At 46.2% G+C, this 20,034-nt stretch overlaps 1 protein-coding gene and 1 long non-coding RNA gene across 5 annotated transcripts in view; one reads left to right on the top strand and one right to left on the bottom strand.

The window, feature by feature from the left end:
• Arfgef2 (ARF guanine nucleotide exchange factor 2) overlaps positions 1-14,828 on the bottom strand; it is an 83,483-nt gene extending 68,655 nt beyond the window's left edge. For all 4 annotated transcript variants that reach the window (XR_002212805.2, XM_020169944.2, XM_074074952.1 and 1 more), the window contains exon 1: positions 14,540-14,828. Coding sequence is in view for 3 of the 4 variants with exons in the window: in XM_020169944.2 (XP_020025533.1) it covers positions 14,540-14,660 (121 nt within the window). In the remaining variant the exon portion in view is untranslated. The remainder of the gene's footprint in view (positions 1-14,539) is intronic.
• The window catches only part of LOC141423421 (uncharacterized), a 31,277-nt gene continuing 25,247 nt past the window's right edge, over positions 14,005-20,034 (top strand). The window contains exon 1 of the long non-coding RNA XR_012448290.1: positions 14,005-14,220. This is a non-coding gene — a long non-coding RNA (uncharacterized lncRNA). The remainder of the gene's footprint in view (positions 14,221-20,034) is intronic.

The raw sequence follows: 20,034 nt of genomic DNA, 5'->3' as shown, positions 1-20,034 counted from the left end.
GAAAATGCCAAAACACTTTGTTATATTTGTTTCAGTGATTTTTTTTTTCACTTTTTTCCACATTGTCTGTCTGTCTGTCTCTCTCGAGATACGGTCTCAATATTTAGCCCATGGTGACCTCAAACTCGTGATCCTCCTGCTTCTGCCTCCCAAGTGTGGAGATGTTTTCACATTTCTTATGATACACATTTAATACACTTTTTCCCAAACACCTTTTAAAACAATTGTGGTAATATATGCATAACTGAAAATGTATTATTTTAACCATTTTAAGGCATACAGTATAGGAGAATTAAGTAGCTTCACATGGTCCTACTAGTAATTGGTGAGTTAAGATTAATCTTCTACACAACGCTGTAGAAGTAAAGCATCATTATTCAGAACTTAGAATCTCAGGGCAATGGAGTGGCTCAAGTGGTGGAGCACCTGGCAAGCAAACATAAGGCCCTGAATTCAAACTCCAGTACCACCAAAAAAAAGAAAGTAAAAATTCAGAAATCATAATCTCAGAGATGGTCTCATGTCCAGAAGAACAAGATGTTATGCCAATGGCGCAACAGAATCCCTGTCTAAATACACAGCCCTACATGCATCCCTACGTCAGGCCCCCAGGCTCCTGGTGGGGAGGGAAGAGAAGGAAGGAGGCCTGAACGCTGGTGTTCAGCTGAACTCTGCCAGTCAACACTCTCTGTATGGTGTCCTCAGAGCTGCAGCTCCAGGTGCAGCACTAGCTATCGTTAACAGCCCCAGGTTCTGGAGGTGCCAAGATTCTTTTTCTTGAACAATTCTATCCTAACTGGGACTCCAGGATGTGAAAACCAAGGAACTGAACTTGCTAGAGGAAGTCATATCTAACCTGGCTGGGTCTTCAATGTTTTCTTTCTGCACACCTAGGAAAACTGGAGAGAAATGCCCAAGTGACTAATATCAAGCCATAAGGCCTGGGCCACACAGGCTCTGTCAAAGGGAGCTGTGTGGCATAGGCCCTGCCCTCTGGGGACAGAAATCTCCTAAAGAAGGAGCTCCCTTCCCTCCACAGAGGTCCAAAAGGCTATTGAGTAGACAGGAGACCAAGCCCAAGAGGACGGTGGCCATGCTGTCAGCAACCCACACAATATCAAGGCTCTGCTTAGGTGACGAGCTCATTTGTTACCCTGTGACACACCAGAGGGGCTCTGTTGCCCAAATTCGAATGTAAGGTTTCCTTCCAATCATGGTGACCTTGTAGAGCTCAGTTTAAATGTGAAATATATCTAAAGCAACCAGGCTTCACTAGAGTACGTGTGACCTCTGAGCTTCAAACAATGTTTTGGAGTGCCACAGGGGCAAACACAGTGATCCATGAATCATTCACCAGGATGGCTATTTATAATCCATGTAAGGCATCAAAAGTAGTAAGACCAAATGCAGGGTTCCACACTCAAAGGCCTATGCAGGCCAGGCACAGAGCATCAAGGTGAACCATCTCAGGGGTAAGACATTAGGAGAAGAGAGGCCTCCCTCCCACCCAACAGGGCAGGAGGTGCATCCACTCCTCAGCCCAGGTGGCAGGAACTGGCATCTCTAGAGACCCTGAGCCAAGAATCATCAGTTGCTCTATTTCCCAGTGGTCAATATCTAGATTTTACATGAAAGCTCAGATTGCAATTCAAAGCAACTTCAACTATTTTTAAAAATATCATGGCTCACATAAGATTAGTTTTCAAACTTTGTTTCAAGGGACAGGATAAAGCCCAGAAGAAAGTGCCTCAATGACTGGCTGCAGAAAAGTAACAGCAGGGAAGAGATAGCTTTTAAAGACACTAGCCAGCATCTGAGGATAAAACGTATGTATATGTATTGTACAAGGTAAATGTTGCTCAGCCAAAGAGCTAAGAGCAACTGGGAGCCAGAGAATCACCTTTCAGGCCAAATGTATAGTAGCTCCACTATACATTTTACAGATAAAGAAACAAGACCCTGAGAGGTTTCCAGGTGGAGCTGGGGCTTAAACCCAGAAAATCAGGCTCTAGAGCCTGTGTTCATAAGCTCTTGGGTCCTTGACTCAAATAAGCACATGGAATTCATCTGCAAACTATAAAGGCAAAACATGAATACATGGTTTTGTTATCACTAATATACCATGAGTGCTGCAACCAGGCACAGTTTAAACATTGGTGGTTTTCTACTCTGAGCGAAGGCTGGTTCACAAATTTAGCTCTGAAACCTGCCAGTCCTCTTTCCTTGCCTGTTGTGGCAGGACCATAGTGAAGGTGCATCCTGGTTTGTTTGTGGTGCTGAGGGTCAAACCCAGGGCCAGGGAAGCTAGGCAAGTGCTCTACCACTTGGCTATGCCCCCAGCCCATATCCTGCATATTGAATGGGAGTGAGCAAGGGTTTGTGGCTGATGCAGCAGCAGGAGGGCAGAGAGCAGCCCTCAATCTGAGGGCTGAGTCCAGGAAGTCACAGTTGCAAATCCTGCATTCAGATTTTCTGTAGTTTTTTTTTTTTTTTTTAATTTACCCTTAAGCATTCCCACAAGAATTAAGAATTGCTATACTTTCTAAAATCTTGAAAATCCTCTCCACTAGGCACAACAGGAGTCCAGACAACACAGCACCTTTGTAGGGTATGCATGGGAGGAAGCTGCAGAAGGGCCCAGAGAGGGTGGCCAGAACCCACCTATGTCTCCTGCTGTGAGTGTAAAGAGAAGCCAGGACAGAAGCAAGTAAACCAGTCAGGAGGCACCTCCAGACCAATCATAACAGGACTTGGTCCAGGTGGAAGCAATATAGGCAGAGAGATGTATCCTTTGAAGCTAATGGCAGAGCCATTTTACAGGCTGAAACTGTTTCAAGGAGCACTACTGTCATATGGTCCCATCTGATAGTTGGGTTATGGATATATTTGGATAACACAATTGTTTTTCTCACTAAAACAAGGGAGGGGGAGAAACCAGGGAAAAGTACATGGTGGGGGCCTCACTGAGGGACGAGACTCAGACAGAGCTGAGTTTAAGGCCTGGCATGGACACCTATTAGCTAAATGGTGGATGCCAGAGGGAGTTATACCTCCCTGAATCTTGACTTCCTACTCTAAAAACTTTCATTGACAAGCCAGGTGCAGTGGCTCAAACCCATAATCCTAGCTACTCTGGAAGTGGAGATTAGGTGGATCATGGTTTGAGGCCAGCATGGGCAAAAAGTTCTCAAGACCCCCATTTCAACCAATAAACTGGTGATGTAAGCCTGTCATTCCAGCTACATGGGAAACATAAATAGGAGGATCACAGTGCAGGCCAGCCCAGGCATAAACATGAGACCCTATTCAAATAATAACTAAAGCAAAAAAGGTCTGGGGTTATCACTCAAGTGGCAGAGTGCTTGCTTAGCAAGCACAAGATTCTAAGTTCAAACCCCAGAACTACAAACAAAAAACCCCAAAACTTTAGATGACAAAAAACAGACCATGCTCCAGACACCAGCAGGAAGCACGTGGGTAAGGATAATTTTCTCTCTCATTGTCATTCTCTGTCTCTCACTCTCTTTCTTTCCCCAGCCCTGGGGTTTGAACTCAGGGCCTCAAATGCTTGTTAGGCAGGTACTCTACCACTAAAACCACTCTACTAGCCCTTTTCTTCTTCTTTTTTTGTGGAATTGGGGTTTGAACTTGCAAAGTAGGCACTCTACCAATGGGCCACACACATCTCCAGGATAATTTTCTTGACAAGCCTATGAGAGAAGACTTGTCAGATTAGTGACTAGGGCAGTGGCTGGCACACAGTAGGTGATCAATAAATGTCAGTTCTCTTGCTCTTATCTTAAAACAGAAGTTGGCAAGAGTGCAAAATCTCTAGTACCACTGCTGGAGCCAAGCCAAGCCAAGGAAAAAGAAAATGAGCAGGACATCTCTTCCATGATATTCTGCCTCACCTTAGGTGATACACTGATGGCAAGTGCTCACTGTGACCTCACTGCAGCCTGGAGTGCAAGAACACGGTCATCACCCCTATCAGTCACTACCTAACACAGGGAGGAGTTTGGCCCCAGCCAGCGAGCACTCCTCAGTGAGAACCCAGTGGCAGATTGCCTGCTCCATTCTGGGGCCAGCACTCCCCACCCACTGGAGGAAGAGAAGAAGAGGGAGGACAGCCCACACAGGATGTCTGGTGGACACTTTGCTGCTGCACCTCCTAACAGCCCTGCCTTTCCAGCTGCCAACAGGACTATCAGCAGCAATAAATAAGTAGGCTAGGAAGGAGGGAACTCCTGGGGCGGGGCAGCTGCTGCTGGAAAGCCACAGTCCTCCTAGGAAATTAGTTCTGGGCATCGCCATCATGAGCCACACACCTCAGTTCATCAGCAGCTCTGACACTGGCTCACCCTTTCCCTTTCAATTTCCCTCCCCATCAATGGCCATCACCAACTCCATATGCAACCCTGCCAAACAATCCCATCAACAGTTATCGCCCCCAAATCCCACAGCATCCCTTCAAACACAGCAGGGATAGCCACGCTCTCCTTACTATGCAAATTCTCCCTTGACCCCCTCCTCCTCTACTCCAAGTCAGCCTGGGCTAGCTGGTCACACTCTGAATCATGTTCCCACTTGGAACCAAGGCACTTCCAGCTCCTTCCTGATCTCCACCCACAACCTCCTTTCCTTCCAGTGTTCCCAGAAGGACCCTGCCACAGCCAACACATTAGTTTCCTCTCGCTGCATTTCCTGGGATGGATCTCATTAGCAGGACACTTGTCATTACGACAAGCAATCAACAGCCACCACTCCTGACTGTTGGTCTTAACTTCGGTAAAAATCTCAAACTTAAGATTACACTACCACCTGCTTGAGACCTGCCACTACCTAAGCAGATGTCCCAGGAAGGGAAGGTTGGAGAGGTCTATGGCCACCATCCCAGCCTCATAGGGGAGCCTGAATATGGCCAGTCTATCCCTTCTTCCCTCGCTCCACCATGACTACCCGCGTTATATCCCTCCCAACCATCTTCATTCCCACTCTGTCGCTCTCCTCACAGCCTCATCTTGTTCAGAAATCAGAAGCTGCCACAAGGAGACGCCCTCGACTTCCTGTTAGCAAGCTGGTGTGAGGACCTGCTTTGTGCCTACACTGCTCTCCTTTGCTCCAGAGAGCTGGTGTCCAACCCCTCCACCTCGGTGCTCTCCTGTCCCTGCCTACCTTCCTGGGCACTTCAAGGGACCATGTGGAATGTGACACCTCTCATGCTGCTGCCCTGCAGCCTGGACCACACCAGCCCATCACCTGTCTCACCAGTTCTGCTCTTCCCTCCCTCCTGCCCTGCAGAGGTCTCCCTCAGGTGAACATGAGGTGATAGCGCTCTCCACAGTGTCCCATCTCACACTGAGACAGTTCAGAGTCTTGACCTTGACCTCCAAGCCTCTGCTATCGGGTCCTACCATCCCTTTGGTCTCACCTTCAACCAACCTGGATGCCCTCCCTCTCCCAGATATCCCCATGCTTACTGCCTTCAGTTCAGTGCTCAAATGTCACCCCTCCAGAGAGGCCAGTGACAACTACTACCCTTCTCTCTTGTGGCTCTGTATCTCCTTAACACCTCTGCTTTTTCACTTTTCTCTGACTACTTTGCTCATCTTTCTTCGAAGTATTCATTACCCCTGACATACATCCAGCTCATTCATCACCTGTCTTCCCCAGTAAACTAAAACCTGTGATAACAAAACTGTCTGCTACGTTCACCAGAATTCTTCCACCCAGAGTAACAGGCACTCAGTAGTTGCTGAATGGAAGAATAAACTGTTCTTTTTCTTTCCTGTATTTTCAATTCCTCCCTCAACTGGCTCCATTCCCAATGACATTTAAGCAAGTTCAAGTCTCCAGTACCTTTAAAAAAAGAAAAACAAAACATAATTGCTATAAGCTCATCTCCCTCCTCTTCACAGCACAAGCAGGGCCAGAGGTACCTGTGCTCACTACTCCCTCATCTCCCACCCCCACCTTGGCGAGCTCCAGTCTGGCTTCCATCTGCAGCATGCTACTCACACAGCTCAAGCAGTGGCCACCAATGACCCACAGATCCCTAAATCTGAAGGGCGTGTTTCCAGTCTCCATCTGACTGGACCTCCCTGGGCACCTGACTACTGACTGACCTGATGCTCCTAGAAACATTCTCTGCTTCTAGAATTTTAGTTGAATGTTTTCCTCATCTGTCCTCTGCCCCCTGCCTGTCTTTTGTCCATCACTGCAGACTGCCTCCTCTGCCAGGAAAGGCAAGGCTGCAGGTCCTTGGGCCCAGCTTCCCCGCCCCTATGTACTCTACAGGCCTCTAATTCCCACCAATACCCTGGTGCTCCTAGATTTCTCTCTCCAGCCACTTCCTATTCCATGCACCCAACTGCATGCTAATCAGTTTGTGTATGAAGAATCTCCCCCCAAAAGGCTCATGTGTTGAAGGTGTCCCCAGTTGGTGAATCCAACCATTGAGAAGGCACTGCTTCATGAGGGCACTAACTTCATCAAAGGGTTAGTCCACTGATGAGTTCATTTGGAGTGGGCTATTAGGAAGTGGGGCCTGATTAGAGGAAGCAGGTCACTGGGGATAGGCATTTGAAGAGCATCTTGTCCCAGATCTTTTCCTGTCTCTCTCTGCTTCCTGGCTGCCATGAGATCAGCAGCTCTGCTCCATCACAATCTCTCCTCCATGATCTTCTGGCTCACCTCAGCCCAAAAACAATGAAGCCAGCTAACAATGGACTAAAACCTCTGAAACTGTGAGCCAAACTTTTCTTCCTTTTAAACTGTTTCTCTCAGGTATTTGTCACAAGGAAAAACTGACTAATACAGTGGTCAAAAGCAAGTCCCAACTCAGATCAGCCTCCTCCCCATAGGTTCTCTTCCCATTCTCCCACCTTTCAGCCCAGCACCATCATCTACCAGTGGACAAGCCAGGAATCTAGGAATGTGAGCCAGGAATTGCTCAGTCCGATACCAGGTTTGCTCATCTTGGAATCCGTTTACTGTACTCTATTCCTACTGCCACTCTATCCCTAAGCCACCATCAGCTCTCACCTGCATGACGGTAACTACTTCTTCACTGGTCCCTGGCAATCCCTCTGGTCTTTCACTAAGATGCTCTGAACAGAACAGTCCAAGTGATCTTTTCAAAATGTAAGCTCCTTTTTCCCTGTTCCAAATTCCTCAGTACCACCCACTGCTTTTGACTTAAAAATCTATAAACTCCTCCCTATGACCTCCAAGCTCTGCATGGCGGGGCTCTGACCCACCTTATCACCAATACCGTCCCCCCCCCCACACCATGATCTAACCACATGGGAGTCTCTTCTAATTTCCTTCCTATCACAGGGCCTTTGCTCAGGTTGTTCCTCCACCGAAACACCTCTTACCCAACCTACTTACTTCTGGTTCATCATTCAGATCAGCCCTCTGTTCAATACCCTTCTGTGGTGAGGTCTCTAGCCTTCAGAACTTCTCAAGTTGTTGGCATGACTGTTTGAACCATACTCCATCAGAAAAGGATTGTTTGTTTTGTTCCCCTTGCATCCTGACACCAGGTATGACACTCAACTAAATCTCTTCTGAATGAGGGTGGGCCTGATCTGGTCAACAAAGGACTAAATATAGAAAACAGTTATGCACAGACCATTCCCAAGGACTGAAAGTTTAAGAATTCTTCATGTTAGCGCCAGAAGCTTGGTCTCCTCACAAAACTGTAAAACCTAACAAAATAGCACACTAAAGGTCTGACTTATCACCAAGACAGTAAACCAAAACAAGCCTCTGTCAGGAAGATTCAAGGAATGAATCAGCAAACGTAAAACTATTTTCTAAGATAACTTCACAGGAAACAAAGTCAAGTAATTTCCTGGCAGGCCCCCTAAGCCTGGAGAAAATGGTGAGAAGGAAACACAGTTCTGCACTATTTATATAGAGGACTCCATGTTCTTGCTGATGAAGTACACACTTTCCCAAGCTTGTTCTTCTGCATAAGAAACAGGCTGCTGTTCACCCCAGCCTTGTTCTCAGAGCCTCCCCCTGAGACTCACAAGGGCAGCACCCAGCTCTAGCCCACTCAGCCCACCACCTGCTTCCTGCGGGTCAAAGTGTTGGAAAAATGCAAAAGGGTTCATAAGCCAGCTGCCAGAGGAGGCAGGAAAGGGCATACATTCAGTTCCTTCTTAAAGATGATACTGCTAATGCCTTTGCATTGTGGCAGGGGATCTGCCAGGTGCCAGGTCTGTGTCAGTCACTCACTGCATTCCTTCACTTGACCTTGAAAGCACTCCTGTGACATAGGTAGTTTCACTATTGTCTCAGGAAACCCAGGCTCATTTATTAGTCCAGGTCCATAGAAGCAAAGTTTCAAACTCAGCTCTGGATAAGTTTCCACCAATCCAATAAGTAAACCCTTTTCAATAATCAACGACAATCCAATGCTGAGCTGCTACTTCTAGACAGATGGCTTCCTTACTCCTGAAGAGCATTATAAAGCTTTTCAACAAAGGCCCATTGCCAGGGTCGCAAGTCCTGCTATTCCTCAAAACTTTTATGAAATACAGTACTCGTATATAAAATATCTAATCACAACACCAGAATTTGCTAAAATGAAAGGCCTTATTCTGCATAGTATTTATTTGGTACGTCAATTTAGAGGGTGTGTGTGTGTGTGATTTTTGAGACATGGTCTTGCTATGTAGCCCAGCCCAGGCTAGCCTCAAACTCAAGATCTTCCTGCCTTAGACTCCCAAGTGCTGGGATTATGTGCCACCATGCCCAGCAACTAAAAATATTTTTGATTTTTTTCAAATCTTACACTTAAGGTTCTTCCTAATAGAGAACAGTTTTTTTGATTTTTTGGTGCTGAGGACTGAACCCAATCAGGCACACTAGGCATGAGCTCTATCACTGATACAACCCAGTCCCTTTTATTGGTGCTGGAGATAAGAATAGTTTCTTTGGAATATATCAAAATTAGAACAACAGTATCATTAAAAAAAAAACTACCGCTTACCACATGGACAAGTGAATGCTGAAATTTTTTTTCAGTGCTAGGATGGAATGAAGGTCTCACATGTGCTAGGCAAGCACTACACCTCACCCCACTCCCCCGTCCTAAATATTGACTGTTTCATGCACGTTAATATAACTAAGGTATATGAATATACTCTCCCAACTGGCTTTCGATTTTTTTTGTCAATACTGGCATTTGAACTTAGGACTTTCAGAATTGCAAGGCAGATGCTCTACCACTTGAGGCACGCCTCCAGTCTGACATTTCTTGCTATGTAGGCCAAGCTGGCCTCAAACTCATAGTCCTCCTGCCTCAGTCTCACGAATGCTAGGATTACAGGGGTTTATTACCACACCTAGCTCCCAAAAACATTTAAACAAGCTAAAGTCTTTTTTATACCTTTAAGCCAAACAAACACACCTCCCATGACCCCCATCTCCCTGCTCTTCAGAGCACAGCTAAATCTGGGGAAAGATGTGCCTGTGCTCACCATTTCCTCACCTCCTACCCTGCCTCAGCCCACTCTAGTCTGGCTTCCACCTGCAGCTGGCCACCCATACAGCTCAAGCAACAGCCACCAATGACCCATATAGCTCTCAATCCTGTATATTAAACAGTGAAAGCAGCAAATACAAGAATGGACTTTATTTTCTACACTTTAGTCTAGAAAGGTGTTGTAGCTATGGTATCCCGCCTGGCTGTGCAATTGTGGGCACACTGCTCACTAAGCCTTGGTTCCCCATCACCTGAGGTACCCCAAAACACACACCACTCCAGAATTAATAAGAAGGTGTTCACTGCTGCTGCTGAGATATCATGAATCAGGAAACTTGGCTCAAATGAAGCTAAGCACCTCATTTCCTCCTCCTCAGACCCTACAGTAAACTGAGGACATATGCAGTACAAAGCTCCAGAAAAAAAAGCTGTGAACTTTTGACTAAAGGCTTTGAAATATATGACAAAACTCAGCTACAGAAAAGATGGTTTCTTCCCTGAAACTTCACTGCAATGGAATAATCACTTTCAAAGACTTCACTGAGTATTCTACATCTGAGAACTTTCAGAGATGCAACAAAGCGTGATAGTAAGGGCGTAGATCTGAGCCTCTGGAACCAGACTGCCTGTGTTCACACCCTGGCTCCATCTGTTACTGGCTGAGTTACCTTAGCCAATTTACTTAACTTCTCTGGCCTTTAATGAGAATAATAATAGTAACAATTAAAGCATGTGGAGATGCTGTGCCTGGAACTCAGAAATGTTTAGCATATAGTAGATGACATGTAGATATCACTCAACATATGATTACAAAGTCACTCAAGTGCATATGAAAAATATATACGTTTACTACTTTTCATATTTTCATGATGACTGAGAATGACAACAATTCTAGAACACTCTGCCCTATTCAACACTTTGTAAATATTAAATAAGATACCACATCTCTTATTTTGTGTATGTATATGTATATACATAAACATACATACATATATATCTATTTGAAGAAAGGATTGTTAGAACAATTCAGTTAAATTATAGATAAACTTTTCCATATCCAATTTAAAAACACTTAGAATTTTTGTCAAGCCTCCAAACTCCCTACTGTTTAAGAGCAAAAATGTAGTTTAAAGGGACATCATGGGAAAAGATGGGTCTTAAATAAGATAATCATAAAAGGGAGATTGTAAGAACGTAATCATATTCCCAAACAGAGGGTGAAAGGTTGGAGACTATTAATAAATACCAAGGCTTCATTAACAAAGCACAGAGCCAAAGTCCTTAGGGTGATGGCCACTCTCACAGGCTCCTGACTTCTCCAGATGCAGGTTAGAAGGACAGTACCATGTATTTGGTATTTACAACGGATGAATCACTGAGATTAGTCCAAACTTGTTCCATACTGACTGTCACTGCTTGTACAAGGGACAATCATAGGGCTGGCAGAGTGGCTCAAGTGGAAGAGCACCTGTCTTACAAAGGACAATTATGTCTTCATCAGCCTTAGCAAGTTAACATTGTTAATAAACAACCTTTCTGTCATATAATTGCATTTTTTTTTATTTTTGGCAGTACTGGGGTTTGAAGTCAGGGCCATTTGAGCCACGCCCCCAACCCTTTTTACTTTAGTTATTTTTCCAGTAGAATCTCACTTTTATGCCCAGGCAGGCCGAGACCAAGAGCCTCCTATTTATGCTTCCTGCATAGCTGGGATGATAGGCACACACCACCACGCCCAGCTTCTACTGGTTGAGATGCAGGACTCTCAAACTCTTTGCCAGGCCAGCCTTGAACCTACATCCTTCCCAGTAGGATAGGTATGAGCCCTATGTCTGCCATCACGTAATTACATTCATATTTATTGTATGCACAAACCCAACGTAGCAGTAAATCATTCCTGAGTGAAGAACCAAGGTTAAGAACATCAAATCAGAGTGCTTATAGTTTTTGTGGTTTGCTGTAGCTTAAAATAATAATCACAGCAGCAAGCACCTACTGAGAACCTACTACATACCAAATTCTTTGGCAATCTCAACTGACTTAATCTTCGTAGTAACTCTATGAGGAATGTATAAGATTAAGCAACCTGCCCACAATCCCAAAGATAGCAAGTGGAAAACAAGACATCTTCAAGTCCCAAAGGTCACACTCCTAGCTTCTAATATCTATAGGGTGCATTCCTGCTCCCCTCCCCCAACATGGAATCCTATCCCCAAACTGTTTCCTGTAAGTATGCAGCCATCCAAGCATTCTGACCTTCAGTGGTCATTTGCAGTTCCTCTTACCAAAATACACACAGTTATCTCCAAAATATAAACCACACTACAACACTTCTTACACATGGGCTCATTTTAGCTGTTTTTCCAAATACTTCTTTGTAAATGGGACTACTGGCCTCAAGACTGGCTCTTGAGGTACAGAGGAAAATATCTCCAGGTTGTTTGCAATGTTTTCTACTGTTTGTAAGTAAAAGCAGTCTTTCCATTTAATAGCAATGACTCACAACTACTCTTACAAGATGTCTGCTGTAAATCTACACTACTAGTTCCCTATAATAAATAGTTCCTGTGTGCCACTAGAATGACTGCTCTTCATCACTAATGATAATGACGGGTCACCACTCCAACGTCACATAACCTCTAGTCAAAGTACTTCCTATCTAGGCTATTTCTTACAATTCACTATTAAAATACCTAGAATGTGCATTCTACAAGCTGGAAGAAATCTGAACTTCTGAATAAAAATATGACTCAAGAACATCTGATGTTATGGCCCTTTATGGACCTCATGACAATTTTATAAGTTAGCTCCAGCAATGTAATAAATAATTTGGTGAAATTCTTATGTTAAAATTTCTGAAGGAGAATTGAAAACTTTTCTGTCAAATAACTATTTTGAAACTTCCCTAATACTCTTAAAGCCATACTGAGAGGAAGCATCAGGCAGATTTCAGTGTGGAGTTATACATACGAGGCTTCTGCTTAAACTTCCAAACTGCTTTGTAATGTTTAGCCTACATTCCTGATAAAACAATACTCAACAGTTAGCGCTGGTTATCGAAATAGAAAAACTTTAAAAATCTAAATCTCAGTAAATTCCTTCCACTGATTCCGAATGTCACAGGACTAGCAACTGTTTCCAGATTATCTAGGCAACAACCTCCTCTCTACCCACAGTTTTTGACCCTTGAGGCAGACTCGGGTCCTTCTGAAGAAAGCTGTAGGCCAAGCCAGGTGCCAGTGACTCACACCTGTAATCCTAGCTACTCAGGAGGCAGAGACCAGAAGGATCACAGTTCGAAGCCAGCCCGGGCAAATAGTTCGAGAGACCCTATCTTGAAAAAGCCTTCACAAATACAGGACTGGTTGAGTGGCTCAAGGTGAAGGGCCCTTTTGGTACTGGTTCAAACCCCAGTACCAAAAAAAAAAAAAAAAAAGAAAAAGAAAGCCGTGGGCCTTCTTCCCAGAGCAGTGCAACGGTGAAGTGGATTCCCAGGTCCCAAGAGAACTCCCTCTACCTTGTAGTAACTGAAGGGAGAAAGGTGGTGGCAATCTCAGACTCAGACAGCAAATTAGCCTCTCAAACCCGCCTTTTCATAGATCCCAAGTTAAAGGCACTGGAGGGGTGAATTAGCTTAAAGACAGCTCTGGTCAAATGTATTGATCCTCCAACCCAGAACCCTTTTTTTCCTTGAAACTCCACATGGTGGATACTTCTTGCCTTTCAGTACTGGGCTAAAATGTCACATTCTCAGAAAGGATTACTTTCCTGACACCCCTTCTAAAGCAGTTCTCAAGACCCTTTGTACCCCTTGCTTCTTTTTTTTTTTCCACAACAGTGTTTATTATTTTAAAAATGTCTCATTTGTTTTCTTCTTTTTCTTTTTTACTTTTTTGGTGGTACTGGGATTTGAACTCAAGGTCTCACGCTTGCTAAGTAGGTATTCCACCACTTGAGCCAGCCCTTTTTGGTGTTAGATATTTTCAAGATAGGGTCTCACAAACTATTTGCTCTGGCTGGCTTCTAAACCCGATCCTCGTGATCTCTGCATCCTGAGTAGCTGGGATTACAGGTATGCACCAACAGCACCCAGCATTTGTTTTCTTTTTTTTTTTTGGTGGGATTGGGGTTTGAACTCAAGGCTTTGTGCTGACAAATCAGGTGCTCTACTGCTTGAGCCACACCTCTAGCCCTGTTTTCTTCTTTACTTTGTTTGCTCTATTAGAATATAAACTAAACAGGGGCAAAGGCCTTGTCTGTCTTGTTCTCCACTGTTTCTGGTATACAGTAGGCATTTGATAAATAACTAAAATATAGGTGACTGATACTGACAACAGCTACCAAACTCTTAACTAGCTACGAGCGAGACTTCTTTTTCCATAATCTGTGAATCCATCCAACCAGCAAACATTTACTAAGCACCTACTCTGTGCCAGGCACTGTTGCAGGTGCAAGGGATACAGCAGGTAGTAAATTAGCCACGTAGCCTTGCTCGGCACACCCTGTATTTTAGGAGACCGCCCAGAATAAACAGATGTCTTGCACTCTACAAAGCCTGGAACATACAGATCCCCTTCTACATGCCTTGAGGGAAAGAGCTATGGAAAGACTCCAAATGAAGCGAAAACACTCTTCAACGGGACACTTCCAAAGCAAGCCTCCTTGGGCGGTTCTTGCCACTGCTCTGTTCACGTGAGGGAGCCCCAAGCAGCGGAGCCCAGGTAAAGTAAAAACTTAAGGCAAGGGCAACCGCCTCTGAGGAGTTGGAGGTGGTGAGGGGAGGAACCAGGAAATGGTAGAAAGACTCGTGGCAAGGGCCCTGAGCAGGGCAGCTGGAGAACCAGCTCCGGCTGTCACTAACTTGCTAGGTGACCTTGGGCCAGTCCGGAGCCGCACGGGCACCAGTTCTCCAGGGGTTTAAGGAGGAGGCGGCCAGGAGTGTGGGATTCGGGGCCAGGGTAAACGGAGGCCCGGAGCCCGGGCTGGGTAACGGCCGGCTTGGGGAGGCCGGCGCGGGCCGGGCTGGGGCGGCTCACCCACCGAGCGCCACCTGGCAGGCCCTGCGCAGCTGGGAGTGCTGGGGCCGCTTCACCTCCTTGTCGGCTAGGATCTTCTCCAGGGCTCGGGATACGAACATGCTCTTGGTCTGGCTCTCCTGCATCGCCCCAGCCGGCGGGAGCCAGCAGTCCCGCGGACCGGCAGCGCGAGCGAGTAGGCGAGTGAGGCTAATGAGCCAGGCGTCCCGGCCGGCACCGGCCGCGTCCGTGCGTGCTGCCCCGTCAGGAAGCGACGCCGCGGCCCCACGGCGCCGCCATGTTGGAACGCGTCACGTGATCACGTGACTGACAGGGGCACTAGTCCACCGTGCGTTCGCAGACCTCGTGACCCTGGGGGTGGGGCTTAGCCTGGGGAGGCGGGGCGGGGCGGGGCGGGGCGAGCAGGGGCGGGGCGGAGGAAGAACAGCAGGTAAGGATGTGAGCTCAAGCTGGTGGAGGGACCAAGGGAAGGGACCTGGGGTCAAGAAAAGGAGATTAAAAGGAGGAGAGGTGGCCTGGGGAAGAGGAGGTGTGGATGCGAGGGGATGAAGGGGAGAGAGAGGAAAGGAGGCAGGAAGGGGAAAGAGAAGATTGGAGAAAAGAGAACTAGTGAGTGAGAGAGGTGATAAAGAGTAAGAGGTTAGAAGAAAGAAGCAGGAGACTAAAGAGGAGGGGTGGGTAGCAGGAGAGGGAGTAGAGGAGGGGCCTGAAAGGAGGAGAAAAAGAGAGGAAAGAGGAGGTGGGGAAAGTGAGAAGCAGAGAGGAGGATGGTAGGAGGTGAGGGAGAAAGAAAGAGAAAGAGGAGCACCTGGGAGCAGAGCAGAGCAGAGCGGGACCCAAGAGGAGCTGTGGAGAGGGAAGAAGATTAAGAGGGTGTGCAGATAGAGGGTATGGGAGGGGATGAAGGGGATGAGGTGAGAGAGCCTGGAGAGGAGGAAGGAAGCAGGGGTGGAGGGAGAGGAGGTGACCCTAGGAAGCCAGAGAAGGGGGAGAAGAGTATTCAGGGACATGGCCTCTTGTCCTGTCCACAGTGACGTTCATGAGCCTCTGCTTGCTGAGTGCCAGCTCTGTGCACTGAGAAGGAATGGCCTTCCTCTGAGATTCAGGTCTGTTTTGTAAACCTGCAGTCCCTCACCTTGCAGTGGGCAGGACGGGGACTTTGGGGCATTGGACAGGGGAAGAAACTGACCGAGCCAGTAAATGAGCGTAAGGAGACAGAGATCCTGGCCCCCAGACTGCTCCTACTGCACACCACAACAGCAGTCAGAAGTGATTCTCTAGGCCTTTCCCCTCAGACTACCATGACTCAGAACAGGAAAGTTGTCTGGTGGAAATTTTGGAACTTTCTACTCAGGCATGCTGAGATGCCCAGGGCTCGGCTCAGACATCTCCAGGATGCTGTGTTCCCCCTCACCACCCTGCTGCTCCCTAGTTTCTGTTTTCCACAGCACTCACTGGCCTTTTGTATTCATTCACACTAGAGCAAGGCTGTATCCCCAGGGTCTGGTGCAGAGCCACAAACACTGTTTCTTGGTCATAAATTCCGTAAGTCTTGTTGCTTATAATGTAACTTGGCAGCTCCTTCTAGCAAGAGGTAGAGTCTATTTCTCCATCCCCTGGAGCCTGGGTGAGCTGTGTGACTTGCCTAGGCCAATGGAATATGGCAGAAATGAAACCGCCTGTGTACCAGGGCATCAGGAGACCTGACCCACTTACTCCTTCCTTTGCTCTCTTGGGCTGGTGCCCAAAGCTCAGAAGCAGCCCTGGAAGAAGGAGCACATGAAGAAAACCCAGTCATAGCTGGGCCCTGGTGGCTCACACCTGTAATCCTAGCTACTTGGGAGACTGAGATCAGGAGAATTGCAGTTCAAGGCCAGCCCAGGCAAATAGTTCTTGAGAACCCCATCTCCAAAAATAACCAGAGTAAAAATGTACTGGAGATGTGGTTCAGGTGTTGGAGTGCCTGCTTTGCAACTGCAAAGCCCTGAGTTCAAACCCCAATCTCACAAAAAAAAAAAAAAGAAAGAAAGAAAGAACCCAGTTGTCCCAGCTCTCCCAGCTGGGTCCATTCTCCAGCCAACATGCCTGCTGAACCTAGCAGCAGAAGAGACCCTGGTAAAAAAGTAGGACTGCCTGGATAACCCATAGAATAGTGGAAACCAAGAAACCATGATTGTAGGTCAGGACATTTTAGAGTAGCTTGCTAGGCAGCAATAGGCCACTAAGATAAGCCTTCCACCCTTACATGTTGAGTGAGAGAGTTAGTGAGTGAAGGGATGTGTGAAACTCAGAAAAGCATAGTGCAGTCTGCTGAGTGACCAGTTTTGAGCCACACCCTGCAGCAAGGTCAGAATGACACAGGTAAGGGCCACCACAAGGAAACAAAAAGCAAACTCTGGGCCCTTCACCTGTTACCTATTAAAGGAATGCTTGCTTTTTTTTTTTTTTCCTTTTTCTTTTATTATTCATATGTGCATACAAGGCTTGGTTCATTTCTCCCCCCTGCCCCCACCCCCTCTCTTACCACCCACTCCGCCCCCTCCCTCTCCCCCCACCTCAATACCCAGCAGAAACTATTTTGCCCTTATTTCTAATTTTGTTGTAGAGAGAGTATAAGCAATAATAGGAAGGAACAAGGGTTTTTGCTGGTTGAGATAAGGATAGCTATACAGGGAGTTGACTCACATTGATTTCCTGTGCGTGGGTGTTACCTTCTAGGTTAATTCTTTTTGATCTAACCTTTTCTCTAGTACCTGTTCCCCTTTTCCTATTGGCCTCAGTTGTTTTTAAGGTATCTGCTTTAGTTTCTCTGCATTAAGGGTAATAAATGCTAGCTAGTTTTTTAGGTGTCTTACCTATCCTCACCCCTTCCTTGTGTGCTCTCGCTTTTATCATGTGGTCATAGTCCAATCCCCTTGTTGTGTTTGCACTTGATCTAATGTCCACATATGAGGGAGAACATAAGACTTTTGGTCTTTTGGGCCAGGGTAACCTCACTCAGAATGATGTTCTCCAAAGGAATGCTTGCTTTTAACATGAGTAGGCCATAAGGCCAGAATGTTTGCAGACCAGGAGCCTTTCTTGACCAGACTGAGATAAAAGTAGTGGGGTTCAAGATGGCTACAGAAATGACAAAGACAAAAGGGAATTGTCACCAAATCGAAAAAACACTGTCCCATAAAATGCCACTGGGAAGCCCACAGAATCAACTCGGATACCACTCTGTCAGAGCAAAATCACAGAATTTGCTCAGTTGACTTACCCACCTATTTGGGTCACACAGCCTAGCGTACATTACTAGGTCCCCACTAGCCCAATAAGACAACACTGCTGACGTGTGGGCTATGATAACAGTTGCCTAGGCTACTTTGAAGAAACTCAAGGCTACTTTTGCTAAAAATACTGACACTTTACTAGAGCCTATAGTTAATCGGATGGTGGCTAAAACGGGATAGAAGGCTTGGCATCTCAGTCTTCATAGCATGACTGTCCCTTGGCTGCCTCAGTTTCTCAGCCAGATTCTACTCAGCCCTGCATGTAGACCTGTCAGTCACTTGAGAAATGTTTTGTCTGAGACTATAACACTGGGTGAACTTGGCTTGTTGCCCATTGGACCTGGTGTGTGTTTCTTCTACCCTGTCTTCGTGCTTTCTGGGCAGCTCAAGTGCCTATAGTCCCTCAGCCTTGTCATAAAGACCAGACAGAGCCATGAGGCCAGGACAGTTATGCAAGTAACATGAGTAACTCAGCAGTGCCTGAGAGAAGTCTACCTCCTGTTAGCACATCAAGTCCAAGATGTTTGCACACAAGGTCTTCTTCTTTCCTCTGTTTCTTTTCTTTTCTGTTTTCTTTCTTTCTTTCTTCCCTACCTTCCTTCTTTCCTTCTTCCTTCCTTCCTTTTTTTCTTTCTCTCCTTTGAGACAGGGTCTTGCTATGTAGTCCAACTTGGCCACAAACTCACAATCCTCAGCCTTCTGAGTGCTGGGATAATAGGCATGAACTACCATGCCCAGCTCAAAGAACACATCTTTAAAATCTCCTTGGCTAGGAATGGTGCTGCATGACTGTAATTCCAGCATTCAGGAGGCTGAGGCAGGAGAATGGTGAGTTTGAGGCCAGCCTGCGACACATATGAGACCTTGTCTTAGAAAAAAACATATATCTGTATGTAAACTATGCCTATAACTAATGGACAATTATGAAACCTCACCATCCCACCTCCAAAAATGAATAAAAACCTGCTGCTCCCCCTTGTTACAGGGTGAAACCTGGTCACCTCTGGTCAGTGCCAGCACCCTTTGACTCAGTTCATGATAGGTGGCTTGGTCTCATTTCTCCCCTTCCTATCCCTGCCCCTGCAAAACCCTGCCAGTGGCATCCCATGCCCTTGGAACCGAGTCTTAGTATTGCACTGTGCCCACAATGTGGCTGGGACACCTGATCTCTCCCACCTCATCTCTTCCTCCTTAGAACTCACAGGTCCCCTCAATGGTTGGCTTACATCCTCCTGTGCCTCTCAATCAGTGCCTTTATGAAGGCAGAGCCACTCTTGGAAGTTTTGACATTTTGTGGGGAGAACATTTTTAGTGTCATAATGGGGGGTTCCTGGGGAAACAGGGACACTAGACACATCCTGCACAGAGCTTGTATAGCAAGAGTTGCATGTATGCCACATGGCTGGACCTTCCTGATTGGTGAGGAAACTGTGGCTAGTGACCAGAGCTTAGGACCTAAGTCCACTTCGCATACAGGCACACAGTATTTTTTGCAGTTTTAATATTACTACGTTCTCCAAAAACACAACTATCATCACATAAGAGAATGTGTATTTTGTCTGGAGTCTTACCATTAGAAAACTGCATCACCATCATTTATGCCGATCATGGTGTCTGACTCCCCCAACAGCAGTCCTGGTCACCCTGCACTTGTGGTTGCTGCCATCTGGGGGTGCTGACTTTAGGTCCTAGCCTTCAACTGCCTCATTCTGTCTGCTAGCATCATTGAGTCTGAGCATTTAACTATTGAAATAAAATTAGTAAATTATACCCTGCCTACCTTTTGGTTCATCTTCATTTTGTTGAGTCATTATCTTTCATTAGGAAGATGTTATTAGCTTCATATCAGAATAGTTCCCAGAAGCCTTTGGTTATGAAAAAGGGTGTGTTATGTCTTGTCTATCGGGACCACAAAGCATGCTTGCCCCTTTCTGTCCTTCTGTTCTCAGTTCAGTGTCCCCGCAAGGGAGGCCCGTCTGCTTTCTTATCACCTTATTTCTTGCACTAAACTTAATTTGAAAGTTTAGTGCCTATTTACTTGTGTAAATAGCTATTGGTCCATATCAAATGAATGAATACTTAGTGGTTTAAAATCAAGCATTGGGGCCAAACATGGTGGTTCACTTCTGTAATTCCAGCACTCAGAAATTAGAGGCAGGAGGACTGTGAGTTGGAGGCCAACCTGGGCTACCTAGCAAGTCCAAGTAGTTATTAATTTAATGAA

This window comes from Castor canadensis, chromosome 5 (assembly GCF_047511655.1).
Source record: "Castor canadensis chromosome 5, mCasCan1.hap1v2, whole genome shotgun sequence".
NCBI lineage: Eukaryota > Metazoa > Chordata > Mammalia > Rodentia > Castoridae > Castor > Castor canadensis.
This window is presented reverse-complemented; position numbering and strand designations above follow the sequence as displayed.